A 21,836-nucleotide genomic window follows, 5' to 3' on the forward strand; every position below is an offset into this window, starting at 1 on the left:
ACATGTAAATCCATAAAGTTAGAACACTCCCTCACATCATACACAGAGATAAACTCAAAGCAGCTTAAAGACTTAAATATAAGACACGACACTATACAATTCCTAGAAGAGAACATAGGCAAAACATTCTCTGACGTAAATCGTACCACTGTTTTTGTAGGTCACTCTCCCAAGGCAACAGAAATAAAAGTAAAAATAAATAAATGAGACCTAATCAAACTTTTACACAGCAAAGGAAAGCATAAACAAAACAAAGACACAACCTACAGAATGGGGGAAAATATTTGCAAATGATGCAACCAATAAGGGCTTAATTTTCAAAATATACAAACAGCCATGCAATTCAATAACAGAAAACCAACCTCAATATTAAAATGGATAGAAGACCTAAGTAGATGTTTCTCCAAAGAGGAAAGATGGATGGCCAATAGGTCTATGAAAAGATGCTCAACATTGCTAATTATTAGAGAAACGAAAATCAAAATTACAATGAGGTATCACCTCACACTGGTCAGAATGGTCATCATGGAAATACTACTCAGCCATAAAGAAGAATGAAATAATGCCATTTGTAGCAACATGGATGGACCTAAAGATTTTCATACTATGTGAATTAAGTCAGAAAGAGAAAGACAAATACTATGATATCACTTACACATGTAATCTAAAATATGATACAAATGAATTTATTTACAAAATAGAAACATTCACAGACAAAAAACAAAGGGGAAAGGGGGTCAGGGAGGGATAAATTAAGTTTGGGATTAGCAGATACAAACTACTACAAACAAAATAGATAAACAACAAGGCCCTACTATATAGCATAGGGAACTATACTCAATATTCTATAATAAACCATAATGGAAAAGAATATGAAAAAAAATGCATGTATAACTGAATCACATTGCTGTATAACAAAAACTAACGCAATATTGTAAATCAAATATATTCAAAAAATTTCCTCTATGTTAATGAAGAAAAACAGTTAAATATCAAAAGTTAAATTATAAAGAGAAGAGTTTTTATTCCTGGGAGAAAGGCCCAAGAGAGACACACCTGCCATTTCGGTCTCAAAGAACCCAATAAGCGACTGCATAAAGGACAGGACCCACCGGTCTGTGATGTTGGCACTTTCTTTAACCAGGTTCTCATTGTAAAGGAATTCCATTTCTTCCTCCTACAAAGTGACAATTATTGAAACATCCTACATTCTTGGGGGAAGACTTCTATAGAGAAATAAATTCTTCAATTTACTGGCAATCTAAATTTCTGATTCTTAGCAATATTTTCCAAGTAAGTTTAAACTTGGAATATTAACTCTTTTTTTTTTTTTTTTTTTTTTTAAGGTCCACAACTGAGGCATATGGGAGTTCCCAGGCTAGGGGTCAAATCAGAGCTACAGCTGCTGGCCTACACCACAGCCACAGCCACAGCCACAGCCACAGCCACACAGGATCTGAGCCACGTCTGTGACTTAACACCACAGCTCAAGGCAACACCAGGTCCTCAACCCACTGAGCGAGGCCAGGGATTGAACCCGCATCCTCATGGTTCCTAGTTGGGAACCACTGAGCCACGAAGGGAACTCCGGGAATATTAAGTCTTCAATTAATAAATTACATTTTTGAGTGAACTAAAGAGAATTTAGGAAAAAAAAATAATTCCTAGGCATCAAAGAGTAATTATGAATTAAGAAATATCCCAACATCTTTATTCTTTCTCTTTTTTTGGCTGCCCCGTGGCATATGGAGTTCTCAGGACAGGGATCAGATCCAAGCCACAGTTGCGACCTATGCTGCAGCTGTGGCAATGCGAGATCCTTAACCCACTGTGCTAGAATGGAGATCGAACCTTTGTCCTAGTGCTCCCAATCCCACTGTGCCACAGCATGAACTCCAGAAATATTCTAACGTTTTGTCAGTAAGTAGAGGGTCTATTTATTTAAAACTTAAGGAATAAAGGATAGTAAAACTGAGCAGGACTGGACAACTGTCTGTAAGCTGAAAACAAGTACTAGGAATTAACAACTTTGCTTAAGTTATTCACTTTACCCATTCCACCCCTTCTTTTTCCTTTGGCCTTCTATCCTATTCCTTTGGCCTTCTATCCTGAAGGCCCACTTCACCTGTCCATACTCAAAAGCATCACCACCTGTCGGTAGCAACTCTGTTGACTCTTACCCTGATTTAATCACCTGGGAGTGGAGCCTGCATCTTGCTATCATACCCAGATAAGCCCAAACTATGTGCAGTTTGGCCCAACCTGTGTTCCTGAGTCCCACACCAGCAAAGGCCTGCAAAGTAGACACACTTTAGGACTGCTGGCCTGAGAGGTGGTAGGATCACAAAGACAGGAAACACTAGGGGCCTGGGGAAGACCCTGCTTTCCTTGGGAGGGTTCATTAACAGACCAAGAGAAGCAAGAGGCAGCAGAAAATGAGTCACCAGCCTGCAGGAACATGATGCTCAAAGCTCAGCTCTCCAACCAGTTTCTCAGGAAGGAATAATGTCATATGGTTGGTCAAAACTAATTTACTAAGAAATTCTACTTATAAGGTGTTGGAGATAAAAAGATGAGTGGTAGCTGGGCTCTGATCTCAAATGGAGTCCAGAAAGCACAAACAGGCATATGTGCAATGAAGCCTGCTGGCCAGAGAGCAGTCAGTAGGGGCAGGGGAGGGGGTTTCTCAGAGGATGGCTCCCAGGCCAGTAGATAACTGCTCTGAAGCACTTTCACATGCACCAACCGCTATTTTCCACCCCAACAACCCAATAAGAACATCTCTCACTTTTAGAGCCTTAGCCCAGATGCATTCATTGAATGGCCTCCCCTGACCACCCATCTGCAGCAGTCTTTACTAGGTACACATACTCTCATAGTAACTGTCTATCTACAGGTTTCCCCATCACCAAGTCCCCAATGCCAAATTTGGCTGGCTAAAGGAATATCCAATGCTGGAGTTCCTTGGTGGCCTAGTGGTTAAGGATTTGGTGTTATCACTGCCGTGGCATGGGTCTGACCCTTGCCTTGGGACCTCTGCCATGGGCATGGCCAAAAAAAAATCCAATGTAGCTCTTCTTCAACAAGGTTTTTGTGTCTTGCAGAGGTGAGCATGTGTCTGGAAAATGATGCTCCAGTTTTGTGCTCCTGGTCCAGCATGGACCCCAGATACCCGTGACACCTTCATCTCAAGCCTCCCCAGTGGCTCTGATCTTCCATTCACAGGGCCTGCTCTGCTGAGCCTCCCATGGAACTCTGCCTCACAGCTCGCCCCCATCTTGCAAAAACCCAGATCAACCCAGCTTCATGGGGCAGACCCCATCCTACAGCACCATAACCCACACCTTCTGTAGCCTCAGGACATTCTGGATGAAGAAGCGATAGGCGTTGTACCAAGGCAGCAGTACATCCTTCAGGACATCTCGGACACCCTCCTCCTTAAAGCGGAGGTTTTCAGCTCTCACCACAGGGGAATTAATCAGATACAACCTGGAAAAGGAGAAAAATTACATGGAAAAGAAAGGTAGACAGTAAACCAAATATTATTACTCAACATGTTGACAGGGCAATACGCAAATTAGCACTTTTTCTACAAAAGGGAAGAAATGAAAATTTTTTTCTAATAGTCAATTTAAAACTGACAAAGCTCTTGCTTTGTGTAAGAAACCTATCAATTGTAATTCCACATCAAAATATGGCACCAGACCAACCTAGAAGCATGCCATGCACTGGTCTTAGTATGGCAGCCCCAGGAAGAAGTAGCCAGGCCCTCCTTCCAGGACACTATGGAATTCACAAGGAATCATCAGGGATTGACAAGGAACAGCACAGGGGCCTCAGGGAACAGAGGCCAGGGTTGTTGCTAAACATTCTATAGGACAGCTCTTAATACAAAGAATTAGCAGGCCCAAGTTGTCACGTATCCCAAGGTGAGTCTAACAGACAACCGGGAGTTGCGGAACACCCCACTAACTGTTCCTAGGTGACATGGTGACTGTTCACAGTTCTTGGCCACAGTCCCTGGGTGTGAGTCTCTGTGTTCATACCAGGAGGGTGCTAAACAAGATCTCTGTGGCTCCTTTTAACCTAAGCACTCAGTGTTCATGACTATGACTATTTCAAACAGTGGCTCACATTTTCTAAACACTTTTCAGTATTAATTTTTATTTGCTGTAGCATAAATATATTTTACGTGGCTATTTGAGAAGTAAGTGCAAAACTGAAGCAAATGATATGAGAGAATCTAACACGGAATTCCCATCGTGGCTCAGTGGTTAATGAATTCAACTAAGAACCATGAGGTTGTGGATTCAATCCCTGGCCTTGCTCAGAGGGTTAAGGATCTGGCATTGCCATGAGCTGTGCTGTAGGGTTGCAGAGGCAGCTTGGATCCCACATGGCTGTGGCTCTGGCGTAGGCTTGGCAGCTACAACTCTAATTGGACCCCTAGCCTGGGAACCTCCATATGCCACGGGAGCAGCCCCAAAAAAGCCAAAAAGGCAAAAAGACAAAAAAAAAAAAAAAAAAAAAAAAAAAAAAAAGAGAGAGAGAGAATCTAACACCAATAAGACAGGAAACCTACAGAGAGAGAGCGGGAGTGAGGCAGAGGCACCAGCAACTAGGAAGTACCTGTGCTACTCAATAAAACCCAACAAAGATCCCCATATTCCAAAAGACCTCTACATATAGAAATGTCTTTATTATTTAGAAAACCGCCAGGGGAGTTTAACATCAACATTATACCAGTGTGATTCTCCATGTAAGAGAGGTGCATTTTAAAAAAGCTAATTATAGGAGTTCCTGTTGTGGCTCAGTGGTTAACAAATCTGATTAGAAACCATGAGGCTGTGGGTTTGATCCCTGGCCTTGCTCAGTGGGTTAAGGATCCAGCATTGCCATGAGCTGTGGTGTAGGTGGCAGACACAGCTCGGATCTGGCGTTGCTGTGGCTGTGGTGTAGGCGCCGATAAGACCCCTAGCCTGGGAACCTCCATGGGCCATGGGTGCGACCCTAGAAAAGACAAAAAATAAATAAATAAATAAGCTAATTATAAACCAAATGTATGGAACGATCAACATCCCTGAAAACATGATCAAAAGAACGTTAGATGTTGACATAGGAAATGACAAATACACACATAGCACTGGTTTGTACCTGAGGGCATCAGCACCATATTTATGGATGATTGAAAGTGGATCTGGATAATTCTTTTTTCGTTTGCTCATTTTTTGGCCATCACTTAAAAAACAATAGAGAGAGTCCAATTAAATAAATCAACATCACAGTTTACCTTTATATATGGTCACAGATTATCTACAAATTGGAATACGTAAGTGCAAATGGGACACAAGCTACTATTAAGGCACAACAATAAGACTGTTTTGTTAATATCTGTTTAAGCGTCTTTTTGAATACTGCAGTGAGAAAATGGATAAGTTTCAGGAAGATACCAGAGTGTAATAGTTAAAAACACAGCCTTGGCATTTAGCCCAGTGAAATAAAAACTTATATTCACACAAACCCTATATTGAAAATTCACAGCTTTATTCACAGAGAGCAAACAATGGAAACAACCCAATATCTTTTAGCAGGTGAAAGGTCAAACGGTGGGTCACCATGGAACACTGCTCAGCTACGAACAGTAACTACGTTTTTTGGGGTTTTTTTTTTTTTTTTGTCTTTTTAGGGCTGCACCTGCGGCACATGGAGGTTCCCAGGCTAGGGGTCTAATCGGAGCTATAGCTGTCGGACTACACCACAGCCACAGCAACATGGGATCTGAGCTGAGTTGTGCCACATGAGCAGGCCTAAAAAGACAATTTTTTTTTAACCACACAATGATATAAGATTTTCGATTAAAAAAATAAAAAATAAAACAGACCATAGAGCCAGACCATCTGGGTACAGAACTTGAATTTATCACTCATTTGATATGTGACCTTAATTTTTCTGCATCTCAAATTCCTCAAATGTCAAAATGGACAATTAAAGGACCAATATCAAATAGTTCTGGGGATAAATGAGTGAAGACGTGTAAATGCTTAAGACATGATCTGGCACAATGTTAGGTGTCATCCCATGACTTGAATGGCACATGAAGCAAGGTACGGATGCATAAAGATTTTATTTCCTTTTTTTTTTTGTTTTTTTTTGTTTTTTACTTTTAGTGACTAGAGGCAATAGACACCAAGGGAAAAAAGGACTCCCCTATAATGTCTTTAGAACCAATAGATTCCTCATATATTAAAGAAAAGGTAACAAAAATCTGCATTAAGGACTAGTGTACAGATTAAATAAGAGCTATAAGCAAAAGAAGTTTGTGTGTTTCTAAATAACAAACGTAATTTCATTGCTAGGAATACCATGGGAGTTGCTAGAGAAGGGCACAAAAGAGGTATTAGATGAAAAGGAGAGCAGGAAGAAGTATAAAAGCAGAGGGAAGAAAAAGAGTAGGAACAGAGCTGGGGCATTCCTAAATTCCTATATTCACCAAAAAATGGTTAGATCCCACCAGAACATGCCTCAAGAATTAAGATCAGGAACTAGAACTCATCATTACACAAAGGAGTAACCTGCCTTGCCAGGACAAGTCCGTTCACAATCACATTTTTGAATGGTGGCCGTCCAAAGAGAGCTGTGGCCAGCACCAACAGGGTGTAAAACCTGGGGCAAAAAGAATCCACAGAGAAAGAGTTCAATAAAATAAGAAAAGGAATTCAAGCAAAGGAAAGAAAACTGTGTTTACTTATTGGACTGAATTTCTATTTTAGGTAAGTTGCACTTCTTGATAATCACTTAAAGCAACGGTGACACATTAGAATGATCCGGAAAGTGCTGAAAAATTAGGCTCTGGACCTACTGCAAAGCAATCATACTAGAGCTTCTCACTAGAAAAAAATAAAATGCGCTTTATTTAAAGCAAATAAAGCCCTGGAGTGAGGTAGTGACTCCCTGCTGGGAACAGTATTATCACCTTCCTCAGGGGAGCTACTGGACAGCCCCAAGGCAGAGCAGGGTGGCGCCGGGACGGCCTCTGAGACCTCCCAGAAATGCCAGGGTGAAAATCCAGAGAGGCGTACTGCCTTTAATATGAGGTTATATGGGACCGTCTGATGACACCAATATTCCTTAAACACTCCTGCAGAAACATTACTAATGGAAAGTATAATCAGAACCTGGGTCAGCCAAGCTCATCCATGAAGTGAAGATAACTCATCTTTTTCTAATTAAGAAAATGAGAGTACTGTTTTAGATAAGGCGCCTGATGAGATCAATGCCAAAATGCTCCCTATGCTCCCCCCCACACCCATCTGGATTTTTTAAGAATATTAATTTTATAAAGCTAGCCTTAACATTTGAGTATATTTTCAATGCTCCCTCAAATTTGTAGCACCCAACACATCATCTTGTATGTAAATACTAAACATTCGAGTAAATGACTTGAATAGAGGACATTGTTTTAAAGTAAACAAAAGTAAACACTGTTTTGTATCACCTATTCTTCTAATATAACAAATCTCTGTATTCCAAAATGTCAAATAATTCAAACTATAATTTGAAGCTACAGCCCTAGAGTTCTGAGAGATTCTTACTGAAAAGATACTTTTATGGGATGTTTGGTGGTGAGAGACAGAGGGCAGGAGCAAAGCCTGTCTTGCTTAACATAATCTCCCCAGCACTTCAAGTGCTAGGTGCTCAGTTAACCTGCTAAATCAAATCACATCAAATCAAATCAATAAAACATTTCAAAAGAACAAGGAACATACCATCCTCTGGTTTGGTCAATGCCTTCAGCAATGAAGTCTGCAGGAAATGAATCCTCAAACTCCCTCTTGTTTTCAAATGGATAATGAATCTGAGCATAGGGCATGCTGCCACTCTCGAACCAACAGTCAAACACTTCAGAGATGCGATGCAACAATCCTTTCCCACAGCGTGAAGGAATGGTCAGGTGGTCAATGCTAATAAACAAAGAAGTAGCCATTTCTATTAACTTTAAGCAAAACATAACTTACAGTTTAATTGCCAAGAGGAAACAGAATGCCCTCACAGCTTTCATATGCATCTGCAAACAGAAATACTGACAGTTATCACAGGTTTTCAGAGAGCACTATGAGTGCTCAATCTGAAAGGTTATATATATGCCAAAGTCTCCTGACACTTAACTCAAGGACAGAGGCCACCTTTCCTCAGAATCATCAACAACAAAGTAATCGAGCAATCTAGTGTTTGATTTCTACATGTGACTCTGTGATCTGCTATAGAGGCCATGTTCAAACTGGCTAGGACCTAGCCCGATACTCTCAGAATAGAACTGAAGTGCACCAAACATTCAGAAACTGACCTCTCTCTGTGGAGATCTGAGACCTTTGCTCCTGATAGTTCTTCAAGTTCTGCCACTGACCCAATGCACACTACCTGTCAAAACAAAGTTAAAAAGCCAGAGTGCCTCAGAGCCAAGGATCACACAGAGTTACTTTATATTACTTTATATGTTAATTCACATTTAGTTTGAGAAACCTTTGATCTTCAAGACGTTTGCAATCAATGTGGCTCACCCTCAGCCGTTCATGACCTACAGTCTTGTTTATTTTTTGCCGCTCCCATGGCACGTGGAAGTTCCTAGGCTAGGAATTAAACCTGTGTCGCAACTGCCACCTATGCCACAGCTGTGGCTATACTGGATCTTTAACCTATTGTGCCCGAAGTCCCTGTATAAACAAGTAGAGCAGGGCTCACTTCTTTGCTGCCTCCCCCATATCAGAGGGGACTCCTACATGGAGAGAGTTTAATCCCACCATTTCAGTAAGTATTTCTTGAAGGCTTATGATGCCCAAATCTCTGCCAAAAATAAACAGCTTAAGTGAAACTGCCTAGACTATTGCTCTAAGGTATCTTAGTTTCTTCCTGGCATTTGAATTTGTCTCTTTAATCTGAAATCTTTCCAAGCCAAAACTAGAACTGATGTAGTGTGCATGGACTGGATGAAATGATCAGACTGCAAGATAATAGGATTATGCTCATGTAAGGAGGCTGGGAAAGGGTCCAGCAGGGACACTTAGGACAGGGGGAGACATCGACAGAGGCTAAGCAGCTGGGCCATACCAGCAGAAACAGTTGCATGTTCGCCCCGAGAGGTCATCTGCTACATAATGAACACCCACATCCTTTTTCTCTGCCCTTCCTGCTCAGTCCTGAAAAGTCCTCCAATTCAGCCTTCACTGTTGCCTTTTAGGTCCCTGTTGGAGATTTACTGAGGTCCCAGGGTTGCTACTACTCATGACTGTTCTATCACTCTCAGCCCTGGATAGAAGGGAATACCTTCTATATGTATGTACATATTTATATAGAGACACACATATATATGCACTTCCTGTACATCTGTATGTACTTATAAAGAGATACACGAAGAAACACTTGATTTTATAAAGGTTTGCAATGCTTTGCTAATTTCTTTTAAGTGCTCCCCTACTTTGTGGCCACCCCATGGTATATGGAGTTCCCCGGCCAGGGATCAGATCCGAGCTATAGCTGCGACTGGATCCTTAACCCACTGTGCTGGGCTGGGGAATCAAATCTGCATCCCAGGGCTCCCAAGATGCCACCGATCCCACTGTGCCACAGCAGGAACTCCTTAAATTGTCCTTTTCAATTACTCCAAGGTCAGTTTAATATGCTGTGACTTAGTGCAGGGTGTGGAGTCTGCTCTGTCCATGAAAAACTCACAAGGAGAAAAAGAGATCTGAGTAACACAAAAAAAAAACAATGTAAGGATTTCCCTGAGAAAAATACAAACTGTACCCTTCACTTTTACACAGAGGGAAAATACTTACATTTAAAATAAAAGTAAAGTAAAAACAAATTAAAACCCTGAAAACATACTCTTATTTGTCATGATTCTAGGAAGGAACAGAGAAAAAATAATTGATGAAAAAAGAAAGGGGCAAATAAAAAAAGAAATAAATACTCTTTTACACCACCTTGAGATGCATGAATGAAGTACTTCAACAGAGATCAACGAAAGGAAACACTGCCCTGCCTCACCTCCTCGAAGTCATCACTGACCCACAGTGGGATAGGAGTGCCCCAGTATCTGTTTCTGGAAATTGCCCAGTCACGTGCATCTTTCAGCCAATTTCCAAATCGCTTTTCACGCACAAACTCTGGGACCCTGCAATAAATAGTTAATAACCAATCACATAGGAACATCAGTGAGTAAACTTGTAAACTAGACCCTTTGTATAAAGCTTTGTGAACCTAATGCTCTCCCAGCACTGAGCTCACTCCTAGGAGGATGTTTTCTGCACGGACAGGACAGCAGACCCATAGTGGCCGCTGCTGCTGTGAATTCATCCCAGGAAAGATGCTTTGTGTTATGAAACCCCACCGTACACAAGCTTTCCTGTCCCGCTCTCCACCTGGAGGACTGCCCCAGTCCCTTAAGCAATCCCATTATCACAGCCAGCCAATTCCCACTCAGACCTAGTCTTCAGATCATACACACAACAAATGCTTTTACTCAAACTCATTAGCAGGGCCTCTTGATCATCTACAAAGTAAGAGTCCGAGGAGTTCCTGTCGTGGCTCAGTGGAAACGAATTTGACTGGTATTCATGAGGACACAGGTTCAATCCCTGCCTCACTCAGTGGGTTAAGGATCCAGCATTGCTGTGACCTGTGGTGTAGGTCAACAGATGCAGCTCGGATCCTGAATTGCTGTGGCTGTGGCTGTGGCATAGGCCAGTAGCTACAGCTCTGATTAGACCCCTAGCCTGGGAACCTAGGGTGCGGCCCTAAAAAAACAAAACAAACAAACAAACAAAAAAACAAAACAAAGTAAGAGTACGAAAAACAGGTGGGCTATCTGTAGTGGGTGGGTAGCTGCCTCTCCCAGGCTCACCTGTAGTCCCCCTGCTAGCCTTAAGGCAAGTTCCTTAGAATGCAGCTTCTCACCTCACTGCCTTTCCCTCCACCTTGATAATATCCTCTACCACCTTCCTTCCCCAAGGCTCCTACTGTCTCTGGCTAGTCAATGACTCCTTATCCTTTAAAGTTCAGCTTTGTAAGAAACATTCCCAAGCCCAAAGCAGAATTAGGGCACTTCTAGGCTCCCAAACATCCTGTCTTCTCAGGTGCTGCAGTTACCATCCTGAGTCAACTTAGAGGCCTGGACCTCCCTCTCTCAGCACATTTCCACCCCGTCCAACGATGACACCATACTAATATTCCATACGTAGCACTCCACTAGGAAACTAAAGAGCTTCTTAAGTATAAAAGTCAAAAAATTGCTTTTTAAGAAATCAGAGTCACTTTGCTAAGAAATAAAGAAAGCTATAGTTTCCTTTTATTGCCCTGAGATTTCCCCATTCTTCCAAAATCAAATGCAGTTTTTAAAGTCAAGTTGGATTCTTGGGGGAATTAAGAAAGAGCGATTACCCTCAAAACTTTCAGTGAAAAACATTCTTCTGGAATACATAATCTTATATCATATTTGCATCTATAGGTTGAAGTATAGTAGTCCCCCTTATCTGCAGTTTCACTTAATGTGGTTTCAGTTACCCACAGTCAACTGTGGTCCAAATAGCTTAAAAGGAAAACTTCAGGAATAAAAAATTCTTAAGTTTTGGAGTTGCCATCATGGCTCAGCAGAAATGAATCTGACAAGGAACCATGAGGTTGTGGGTTTGATCCCTGGCCTTGTTCAGTGGGTTAAGGATCTGGTGTTGCCGTGAGATGTGTGGCATAGGTCGCAAACGCAGCTCGGATCCTATGCTGCTGTGGCTGTGGTGTAGGCTGGCAGCTCCAGCTCCAATTTGACCCCAGCCTGGGAACCTCCATATACCATGAGTGCAGCCCCAAAAAGCAAAAAAAAGGTCTTAGGTTTTAAGTTGCACACAGTCCTAGGCAGCATGAGGAGTTGTGCCCTTGCACTCCACCCTGCTTGGGGACTGAACTATCCCTTGGTCAGGAGTATCCAGGCTGTGTGTACTACCTGCCCGTTGGCCACCTAATAGCCACCTCGGCGGTTACAACCCATTGCTGGTTATCTCAGCTCCCGTGTTCAAACAACTCTTTATTTTACTCAATAGTGGCCCCAAAGTGCAAAAGCAGTGATGTCAGAAATTCAGATATTCTATTACTGAATATTTATGAATTAAACTTTATCGTAGGTATGTAAGTACATGAAGAACACTGCACATACAGCGTAGGGTTTGGTACTACTTTTGGTTTCAGGTATCCACTGGGGGTCTTGAAACAGAACCCCCATGGAAGAAGGGGGGAGTACTCTAACACCTCTCTAAAGTTTAGATATTAGCTGAGGGGAGCAAGGCTTCTGAAGCTGAAGTGCTTACCCATGAAGTCAGTGTGCACAAGACATCATGGTGTTTTAGGAGTCCAACAAGTGTCCAAAATAGTAAATGTCAATGGCTTCTGTACATACATCCAAAAATAAATGTTTATCCTTAAAATGACAGTTATTTAAGCCTAATGGACTCTGAGAGAACAACTAGGCATTTTTCCAAAGTCATTCCATTTTTTAATTTTAATTTTAATTTTTTTTTAGGGCTGCACTCATGGCATACAGTAGTTTGAGGCTAGGGGTCGAATAGGAGCTATAGCTGTCAGCCTACACCACAGCCACAGCAACGCGGGATCAGAGCCGCATCTGCGACCTACGTAACAGCTCACAGCAATGCCAGATCCTTAACCCACTGATTGAGGCCAGGGATCGAACCTGAAACCTCACGGTTCTTAGTAAGACTCGTTAAGCACTGAGCCACGGCGGGAACGCCTCATTCTTTTAAAATCAAATAAACGGCAGTTTCTCATTTCCAAAGGGTTAAAAAATGTTCCCCTGTAAGTTTCGTCATAAAAGGATGCTACTTTTGCTACATAATATTCTTTAAATTACTTTGTGTTCCATTATTTGTGTTTATCTTTTATTTTGTGTTCTATTTATTCCTGAATATAGTAAAAATAGCTATTATTACTATATACAAAATTGTATATTGCTTTTAAAATTATTATAACCTGAGGTAAGTGTCAATCAATGATAACCAAATGACAAAGGACATTATGAAGACACACGTCTCCCTGCTCACCAGTAGCACAGGTCATTGTTCCCCAGCAGCTGTTCCACCATGTGCTCCACCCGAACGAACCAGCTAGGCACTGCTTTGTAAATGAGGGGAGTGTCTGACCTGGGGAAACAAATGTAGAACCAGGCTGTTCAGACTGAGGTATGCAGGGGCCCAGAGCAAGAATGCCCTTTGGTTTCTCACTGACATCCCTACCACCTGCTAGGCCTTCTGCTGATATTCAATTTTATTGAAAATACTAGTATCAGTATCCTTAGTGATGATCATGTCCCTTCACAATACCAAGAAGGGAAAGCTAATATAACAAGATAAGAAAGAAAATGGAGTTCCGCCTGTGTGATAGTTATCTAATTAAAAACTTGCATCACGAATATTTCTCCCTAAATTCCACTAGAAAATTTGAGAGATATATCTCATGCCAGAGAAATGTAACCTTAACACAAAACATATTTGTGTATGTCTCTATTTCTTACATGATACTTGAGGAAAGAAATAACTACATATGAATTCAAAAAATCCTCCTTAAAATGAGAATAACACTAATTCTAAGGGGTACACATGAGACTGGAACCACAAATGGATGGAATGGGCACACTTATCAAGAGTATCCACACATTCAAACTCTAGCTTCATTTCATCTCACCTCCAGCAGAAAGGGTAGCTGTGGGTGAAGGTGCTGGCAATAAGAAGTCGACCTTGCTCCTTTAGGGTCCTGATGATATTTTTGTCAGCATCCTATCAAAAAAAATTAAAATCTGCCATTAAAATATCCTACAATATTCAGTAATACAATAAAATTAAATATCCTACTAAAATCTGTTATTTTGATAGCTTTACTATGAATAAAAGGCAAATACAACAAATGTATTACTTGGTCCACATTTTAGCCACGTAGAATGTTAAGTTTTTTTTAAAGTTCCCTGCTGTTTAAGTTTTCAATCAGCACTGATTAACCCAAGGTCAGAAACTGCTTCCTGAGTCATTATCAGAGCCCATTTTTTTCTGGTTCCTGCTCTTGAAATTACAGCATGCTTTCTTGGAAGATATTAGACCCTTGGAATACAGCTGATAATATGTTCTGAAACAAAACCAAACCAACTTCCTGGGGGAAAAAAAAACCCAATATAGAAGCTATTTAACAAAAAACTGATTAATGAAAGAAGTATGATGAAACTGACATCAGAAAAACAGTATGATGAAGCCACAGAAATACAAACCTTCACATACTGTCCTGCAAAATCCGTCACTTCTTCCGTGAAACAGCCTGAAGCATCCACAGGGCACACAGGGGGAGAGTCTTTCTGAATGATGTTAAAGTCCACACAGACCCGATAGTCATCCTGGGGAAAGGGAGAAAGAAGGTGGGAGGAGGGAAGAATAAGACAGGAGTGCGGGCATAGCGAGAGAGAAGCTATGTACGAGGTGATAAATGTACGAGGTGATAAATGTACGAGGTGATACATTTACAGGAGAATTTCTCATCAGTATTCTGATACATAAATGCAATTAACTTTCATTATTCTCTCAACTGAAGTTAATTCAAGGATCATTCACTCTCAGAGCCTTGCAGTAATCAAGCCCAGTCTTCCCAGTTATTACTTCACAGATCATTCACTAAATGAGAAGATGAAACATGTAAATGTGTAAGAACAAAATCAAATTTGATTTATAACAGTGGCATGTATACACATACATGTATGCACAAAGCAGAAGCACACACAGATGTACAGTATGAACTATCTAGTATTGCATGATGCTTGACGTGCATCTGGATTTGCATCTTCCAAGGAGTACCTGAAAGAATGGCACACTGATCTTGGGAGTTCCCACTGTGGCGCAGGGGAAATGAATGACTAGTATCCATGCGTATGCTCGTTTGATCCCTGGCCTCGCTCAGTGGGTTAAAGATCTGGTATTGCCATGAGCTGTGGTGTAGGTTGCAGACACGGCTTGGATCTGGTGTGGCTGTGGCCAGCAGCTGTACCTCCAATTTGACCCCTATCCCTGAAACTTCCATAATGCTGAGTGTGCAGCCCTGAAAAAAAAAAAAGAATGGCACAATAATCTAAATCCTAAGTATTCACTACAAATAAGTAACTTTGGCCTCATGCAGCATAGCATACACCATGATGCTTCAGGAATACATTTTGAGAAATGTTAACAATAATCTGAGCAAAGACTTATAAAGTGCCATGTCAGACAGTGCTCTGAACACCAGACTCCATTACATTAATCTTTTTAATGATCCTGTGAGGAAGATAGGTGTACTGGGTTTTCACCATGTGTTCCTCTCAGATAAACCAGCAAGCATCCCCATTTTATAGATGAAAAAGCTCAGGCACACACACACACAAAAACCAAACCAAACCAAAACAACTTAGTTGCAAAGTGGCAATGATCAGATTCAAAACCAAACAGCCTGGTTCCACAGTCCAAAGTCTTCCCCTCTGTGCTACTTGAATCTAAAATTAATTGTCTTAGGGGAATTCCCATTGTGGTGTAGCAGAAGCAAATCTGACTGGTATCCTGGGGATGTAGGTTTGATTCCTGGCCTTGCTCAGTGGGTTGGGGATCAGGCATTGCCTTTAGCTATGGTACAGGTCACAGACTCGGCTCAGATCTAGCGTTGCTGTGGCTGTTGTATAGGCCAGAAGCTACATCTCCGATTCGACCCCTTGCCTGGAAAACTTCCATATGCCTTAGGTGCTGCCCTAAAAAGCCAAAAATAAAAATAAAATAGATTGTCTTAGACTAAATAGTGAAACCGCACCCAGGTATGACTCCAAAACAAGCTAGAAAGCCAGTAGGATTCCACCTGGGCTTGTGTCCAACTCTCACTACACTGAGAGAACGCCTGGTGTGATGTGACATGTGGGTGTGCTAACAGCAAGTGTAGTGACAGCTTGGTCCTGAAGGAAAACCCTGGATTGCTGCTGTGGCTTGGGTTTGACACCTGGCCCAGGAATATCCACATGAATGGATGTTACCCAAAAAAGAAAAAAAAAAAAAAAAAGAAAGAAAAGAAAAAAAAAAGGGAAAAAAAAACCCCAAACCCACAGCAGATATGATGGAACTTTTTCGAATTTTGGTAGCCATGCTGACTGTCTGATTCTATGCCCTCGTCGAAACTCACAGAACTGCATGCCACAAAGAACAAAATGTACTGCAAGTAAATTATGATGAATGAAAACACAGCACGCCTTTTAGAAAGATTAAATGCATAGCAACACCCAGGATTTAGCCTACTATTTTCAGAAATCAGATCAGGGTGACAACGACTTGTAGATGCAAGTTTTGTAAGCCATCTTTGGGGGTGGTGAGCCTGAAGAGGTTGATTCCACACTATGAACATGAGTGAGAAAAATCTCTCTCACATAAACACACACACACAAAGGACACAACTCAGTGGCCATTGACGTTTACTTAATAAATACATAAATTTATAAATACATCTACAAAAGTGATATACTACTCACAGCACCGAAGTAAGGGGCCTGGTGCACAACCCCAGTGCCTTCTTCCTCCTTCACATAGTTGTCCACGAGCACAGTAAAAGCACCATTCTCTTTACACTGGAAAAGAAAGATTTTCAGGCTTAAAGGATGAAGCAATACCATATCATAATATTAACTTAATAACAGTTTTTGGTAAAAGCCTGAAAAACCTTTTAACATGCAAAATTATTTTCAGAAATAGGAAACAAAGACTAGAATAATTCAGATTGGGAAGAAACATGCTAATTAATTATATCTTTTCCATTATATTACTTATAATGAAATAAGTATTGTGGAGTTCCCACTGTGGTGCAACGGGATCGGAGGCATCCTGGGAACACTGAGATGCAGGTTCAATCCCTGGCCTAGCACAGTGGGTTAAGAACCTGGTGTTGTTGCAGCTGTGGCTTAAGTTGAAACTGTGGCTCGGATCTGATCCCTGATCCAGGAGGCCAAAAAAAAAACAAAAAAAACAAAAAGCATAGGAAATAAGCATCTGAAGACTTGCAGAAAAAATGTCTATCTCTCTCAGCCACAAAGCTGTGTTCTTCCTACCTCACCCCTGCACCAGCATGCAATTCATCATGAAAAGAAGATGTGCTCCCTCAACAATTCCCTTCCTGGTTTACTTTCGATCACTGCATGTGCTTTGCAGCTCCTTTTCCTTTCAGTCCAGCTCAAGTTATTCAGTAATGGCAAACCCTGAAAGAATCAGGGATGCGGGCGAGCTACAAGGCTCTGCTACAGGCACTCCACCTACTGCAACACTGAGGGGAAAAGTTTCCAGTTTCTTTGTAACAACAAGAGAGTTGGGTTCACACATAAGACTACAGACCTACCTTTTCCACCTTTACCTTGTGATGTTTTTTTCACATACCCTTTATTTCAGCCAAACTGGCCCTTTGCTTTCTTATCTCTCTGCATTTGTAAAGAGTATTTAGAGAAATGATTTCCATACTTAATTCTATAATCCTATTGTTTTAAAAATGTTCTGGCTGTATCTGAATTTCACAGATGAACAAACTCTAAACAAAGATAAAATGGTTTGCCCAAACCACACAACCAGTAATGATGGCAGGACCTGAAAGGTCTTCTGGTTCCACACACAGTGTTATTTTCAACTATATCACAGCTCTTTAATTGTTTGGTATTCACTGAAAAATAAACTGGAAAAATAACCAAGCATTTTTAATTGCCATAACCCAAATCACCTAAATATTTTTTGGTGTGGTATGATAGGTGCTAAAAGGTATGTCTTCAATAGTTTAAACATCGAGAGAGAATACGTGTGTCCTTAGAATCAGATATAAAAACACAGAACCCACAGGTATCTTGCTGTTTCTAACTGTAGACCAAGAAACTCTGCACTACATTCCTATCTCTCAAAGTCCAATTCTAGATGCTGCCCATGTCAAGGCAGAGCTGGGTCAGCATTCACACAGAGGCTATGCTGCTGCCTTTCACAGAGAACACCCATTCCCATGGCTCCCACTTAGTAGTTAAGAACATGTGTGTATTTTATATATACATCAGATGATTTGGTCCTAGGTCAAAAAATTTGTAGCACCTTTCTAAAACTCACCAAATGTTTCAGAAAATTTCAGGAAGTTAACTGAACGGATAGGTGCTACTCTTAATAACTTCTATCAGTATGAACTGAGTGTATATTCTAGACAGACTTTTGACTTGACCCAAAGTTCCTACCTATTGTATCCATGCGCATTTTTTGAGAGGGCTGGGCTTTCCTCAGATTCTCAATAGGATCTATAATTCAGGAAGGTCACTGATCTATTGTAGTAAGTTTTTATTTTTATTTTTTCTAGTATGAGTTTTAAGACAAATACATATACAATATAAAATAAAACATGTTAAGATACAGTTAGAAGAATGTAGTTACGAATTTTTCAGAGGGAGAAACCAAAGCATTTCATAAAACACTTTTTATTTTTTTCAGATGACATCTGAGTTTAGCCTTGAAGAGTATCAAGAAAAGTATAACATTAAAGAAAGGTGAAGGGTTTTCTTTTAAAAGGGGAGGAACACTTAATAAAAACAAAGGCAGGGGGAATTCCCTTGTGATACAGCAGGTTAAGGATCTGGTATTGTTACTGTACAAGCTTGAATGGCTGCTGTGGTACTTGTTCCAGCCCTGCCCTTGGAACCTCCTTCATGCTGTGGGTTTGGAAAAAAACAAACAACAACAACAAAAAAACCCAACAAAGACAGGGGGTGGAGGGGTGGGGGTGGGAAAGGGCCAGTTTGATGGAAGCAAAAGATATGTGTCAATCAACATTAGGGAAGGTGGTTGGGAAGGAGGACTGCCTTGTGCTAAGTGAAGAATACCCACTAAGGAATGTGCTGGCCAGTGACTACAGGCTCACAGGGAAGGGCTGGACCACGTTAAGTGTTTGAAGGTCCATCAGCAGCAACATGGAATGAGGTATAGTGCTACTAGGAGATAAGAAACACTCAGGTGCACAAAAATGTAGAGACAGATGTGATATTTTGGACAGAATGCAAATGGCAGAGATCACCTGCATTAGCCAAATTCTACCCCCACACTGAACCAGAAAAGTAAGCAAATATTTCATCCTGAGCTGTGATATAAGGTTTTGCTGGCTAATAACACACCCAAATGAATATAATTTCTATAGAATGTGTAAAACCAGGTCTGAAGGTGTTGCTCATTACTTCATTCCAACACCTATAAATAAGGACCAAGAGGAAATTTCTGTTGACTTTGCTCTTTTCTTGGTGATGGTGGGATTTACAACTATAGCTGCAGATTCTGTTGCCAGAAAATGAAAAACCAAATAAAACAGCTGTGTGACTTTTAAAACACGAAATTGCCAAATGCTTCAACTCTGTAATGGTGCCTATGATTTAAAGCACCCATCTGGTCAGTACCTGGAAATGAACTCTGTTTACTTTTATGCCCACAGTTTTATTCTTAGCGCTATATTAAATTGGTAAAACCAAAAACCAAAAAACACATCAATGACTTTCCCAGGTGATATGTAGACTTCAAACAATATAAATATACACATACAAATCTTGTCAAATATAAGTAATTCCTTTTGTAACATGAGAAAAGTATTTTTTTTTTTTTAATCTTTTTGTCTTTTCCAGGGCCACAACCACGGCATATGGAGGTTCCTAGGTTAGGGGTCTAATTGGAGCTGTAGCTGCTGGCCTATGCCACAGCCACAGCAACTCGGGATCCAAGCCGAGTCTGCAACCTACACCATAGCTCACGGCAACGCCAGATCCTTAACCCTGAGCGAGGCCAGGGATCGAACCCGCAACCTCATGGTTCCTAGCTGAATTCATTAACCACTGAGCCACGATGGAAACTCCCTGTAATATGAGAAAAGTATTTAATAATTCCTATGGGGGAGTTCCCACTGTGGTACACTAGGTTAGGAATCAACTGTAGTGGCTTGGGTCACTGTGGAGGTGCAGCTTCCATCCCTGGTCTGCTGCAGTGAGTTAAAGGATCCAGCATTGCTACAATTGCAGCTCAGATTCAATCCCTGGCTCAGGAACTTCCATATATGCTGTGGGTGTGGCCAAAAAAAAAAAAAAAATCCTACAGGATTATAATTACTGAAACAAAGAGGCAACACAGATTTTAATTTTTTAAATATTAAAACAGACTTGGGATTCAGGCACAATCATAAAACAATGTAACAATAAGACAACAGGAATACCACTCTATGTATCAAATACACAGGTTGTAGGGAGCCCTTATCATCTCTAATCTTACCTTCACAAAATAGTCAAACAGGGGCTTATACTTCTTGCCTTTGAGACAGGCACCAGGAAATCTATAAAAAGGAGAAAGGTAAACTCACAATGAAATTAAAACCATCTAAGAAATGAGGCTGTAGCCGCATCAAGTCTTCACTCCCTTCTGGTTTACTTGCTTCTAAGTCATCAGTGTTGGAATGCGTGACCTGAATATACTCAGTATTAGTACTTAAAACTAAACTTGAATAATATAGTTTTGGGGCAATAACGTATCTCACTTTTTAAAGCTAGAAACACACACACACACACACAAATCAATGATTTGAATATTTACCTTTCAAGGATCTCATAGTCACTCTCTAACTTATAGAGGGCTGATAATCTGGCTTCCATTAAAATGTGTAGTGTTCCTCTGACAACATCTATGAGATCAAGGAGAAGAGTGTACTTCAATGATATTACATGTCAATGACAATCACACACATCAGCATATTCTTCCCCCCAGGGGCTCCTGTATCACCTCAATCCAAAGTGCTCTGCACTGACAAGGGAACACGACAAAGAATGCTAAGGCACACTTGCTTTCTAAATACCAAAGAGACAACAATATCAAATGCTATTAAGGTAACTCATCAGTTGTTGTTAATTGCACATCTATCCATTTTAAGTAAATTAATCTTTATTTTCTCCTATGAAAAGTAATCTATGTGAATGTTTAAAATTTATAACATTAGCAAAACAAGAAGATCACAAAGTAAAAGTTCCCTATAATCTCATCTGTCCCCGACCAACACTATTTCAGTGTCTATTCCTCCAGATGTGTTCATATTTACATATTATGTAAACCCGTAACAATAATTATGGGATATAACTCAATATAGTTTTGCAATTTGTTTTCACATAATACATCATGAACATCTTCCCAAATATTAGCACATAAAAATATTTCTCATTCTTTTAAATAGTATTATAGTACTCTGTTTTATGGACATACAGTTATTTTTAATATATCAATACTAGATATTTAAATTGTTGTCAAATTGTTACTACTATGAACACTGGGAATAACAAACATCCTTGTACATATCTTTGTAACCTCATTAGAAATGTTTCTGAAAGTTCCTGTTGTGGCTCAGCAGGTTAAGGACCCAACGCCATCTCCAGGAGGATTCAGGATTGATCCCTAGCCTCACTCAATGGGTAAAGGATCTGGCGTTGCTGCAATCTGTGGTGTAGGCCATCAGGCTCACTACAGAATAGCCAGGACTCATAGGTGACACAGGCAACTTAAACAGACATAAATGCACTTCCCTAGAGAAGCAGCAGGAGACACCAGAGGCAGGCTCTGTGTGGAGAAGAGCTCTTTCCCGGCAGGTATTATTAGCCCAGCTACTCCTAAGGGCTCAGTTAAAAATATCTTTTATGATTCCCAATCCTTTCCTATTCATTTCTCAATATTCTTCTTTGACAGCACAAGCTATTGTGAACCAAA

At 40.7% G+C, this 21,836-nt stretch overlaps 1 protein-coding gene across 4 annotated transcripts in view; it reads right to left on the minus strand.

Annotated features, from left to right (window-relative positions):
• Nucleotides 1-21,836, minus strand: part of IARS (isoleucyl-tRNA synthetase) — a 76,765-nt gene that overhangs the window by 31,158 nt on the left and 23,771 nt on the right. For all 4 annotated transcript variants that reach the window (XM_021086986.1, XM_021086984.1, XM_021086985.1 and 1 more), the window contains 13 exons: nt 20,679-20,766; nt 20,361-20,421; nt 16,577-16,672; nt 14,318-14,440; nt 13,744-13,835; nt 13,104-13,202; nt 10,045-10,171; nt 8,345-8,418; nt 7,767-7,961; nt 6,577-6,663; nt 5,155-5,238; nt 3,345-3,489; nt 1,057-1,177 (listed from right to left, as the gene is read on the minus strand). In XM_021086986.1, the coding sequence (XP_020942645.1) occupies nt 1,057-1,177; nt 3,345-3,489; nt 5,155-5,238; nt 6,577-6,663; nt 7,767-7,961; nt 8,345-8,418; nt 10,045-10,171; nt 13,104-13,202; nt 13,744-13,835; nt 14,318-14,440; nt 16,577-16,672; nt 20,361-20,421; nt 20,679-20,766 (1,392 nt within the window). The remainder of the gene's footprint in view (nt 1-1,056; nt 1,178-3,344; nt 3,490-5,154; nt 5,239-6,576; nt 6,664-7,766; nt 7,962-8,344; nt 8,419-10,044; nt 10,172-13,103; nt 13,203-13,743; nt 13,836-14,317; nt 14,441-16,576; nt 16,673-20,360; nt 20,422-20,678; nt 20,767-21,836) is intronic.

The sequence above is a fragment of the Sus scrofa genome, chromosome 3 (genome assembly GCF_000003025.6).
Source record: "Sus scrofa isolate TJ Tabasco breed Duroc chromosome 3, Sscrofa11.1, whole genome shotgun sequence".
NCBI classification, from domain to species: domain Eukaryota; kingdom Metazoa; phylum Chordata; class Mammalia; order Artiodactyla; family Suidae; genus Sus; species Sus scrofa.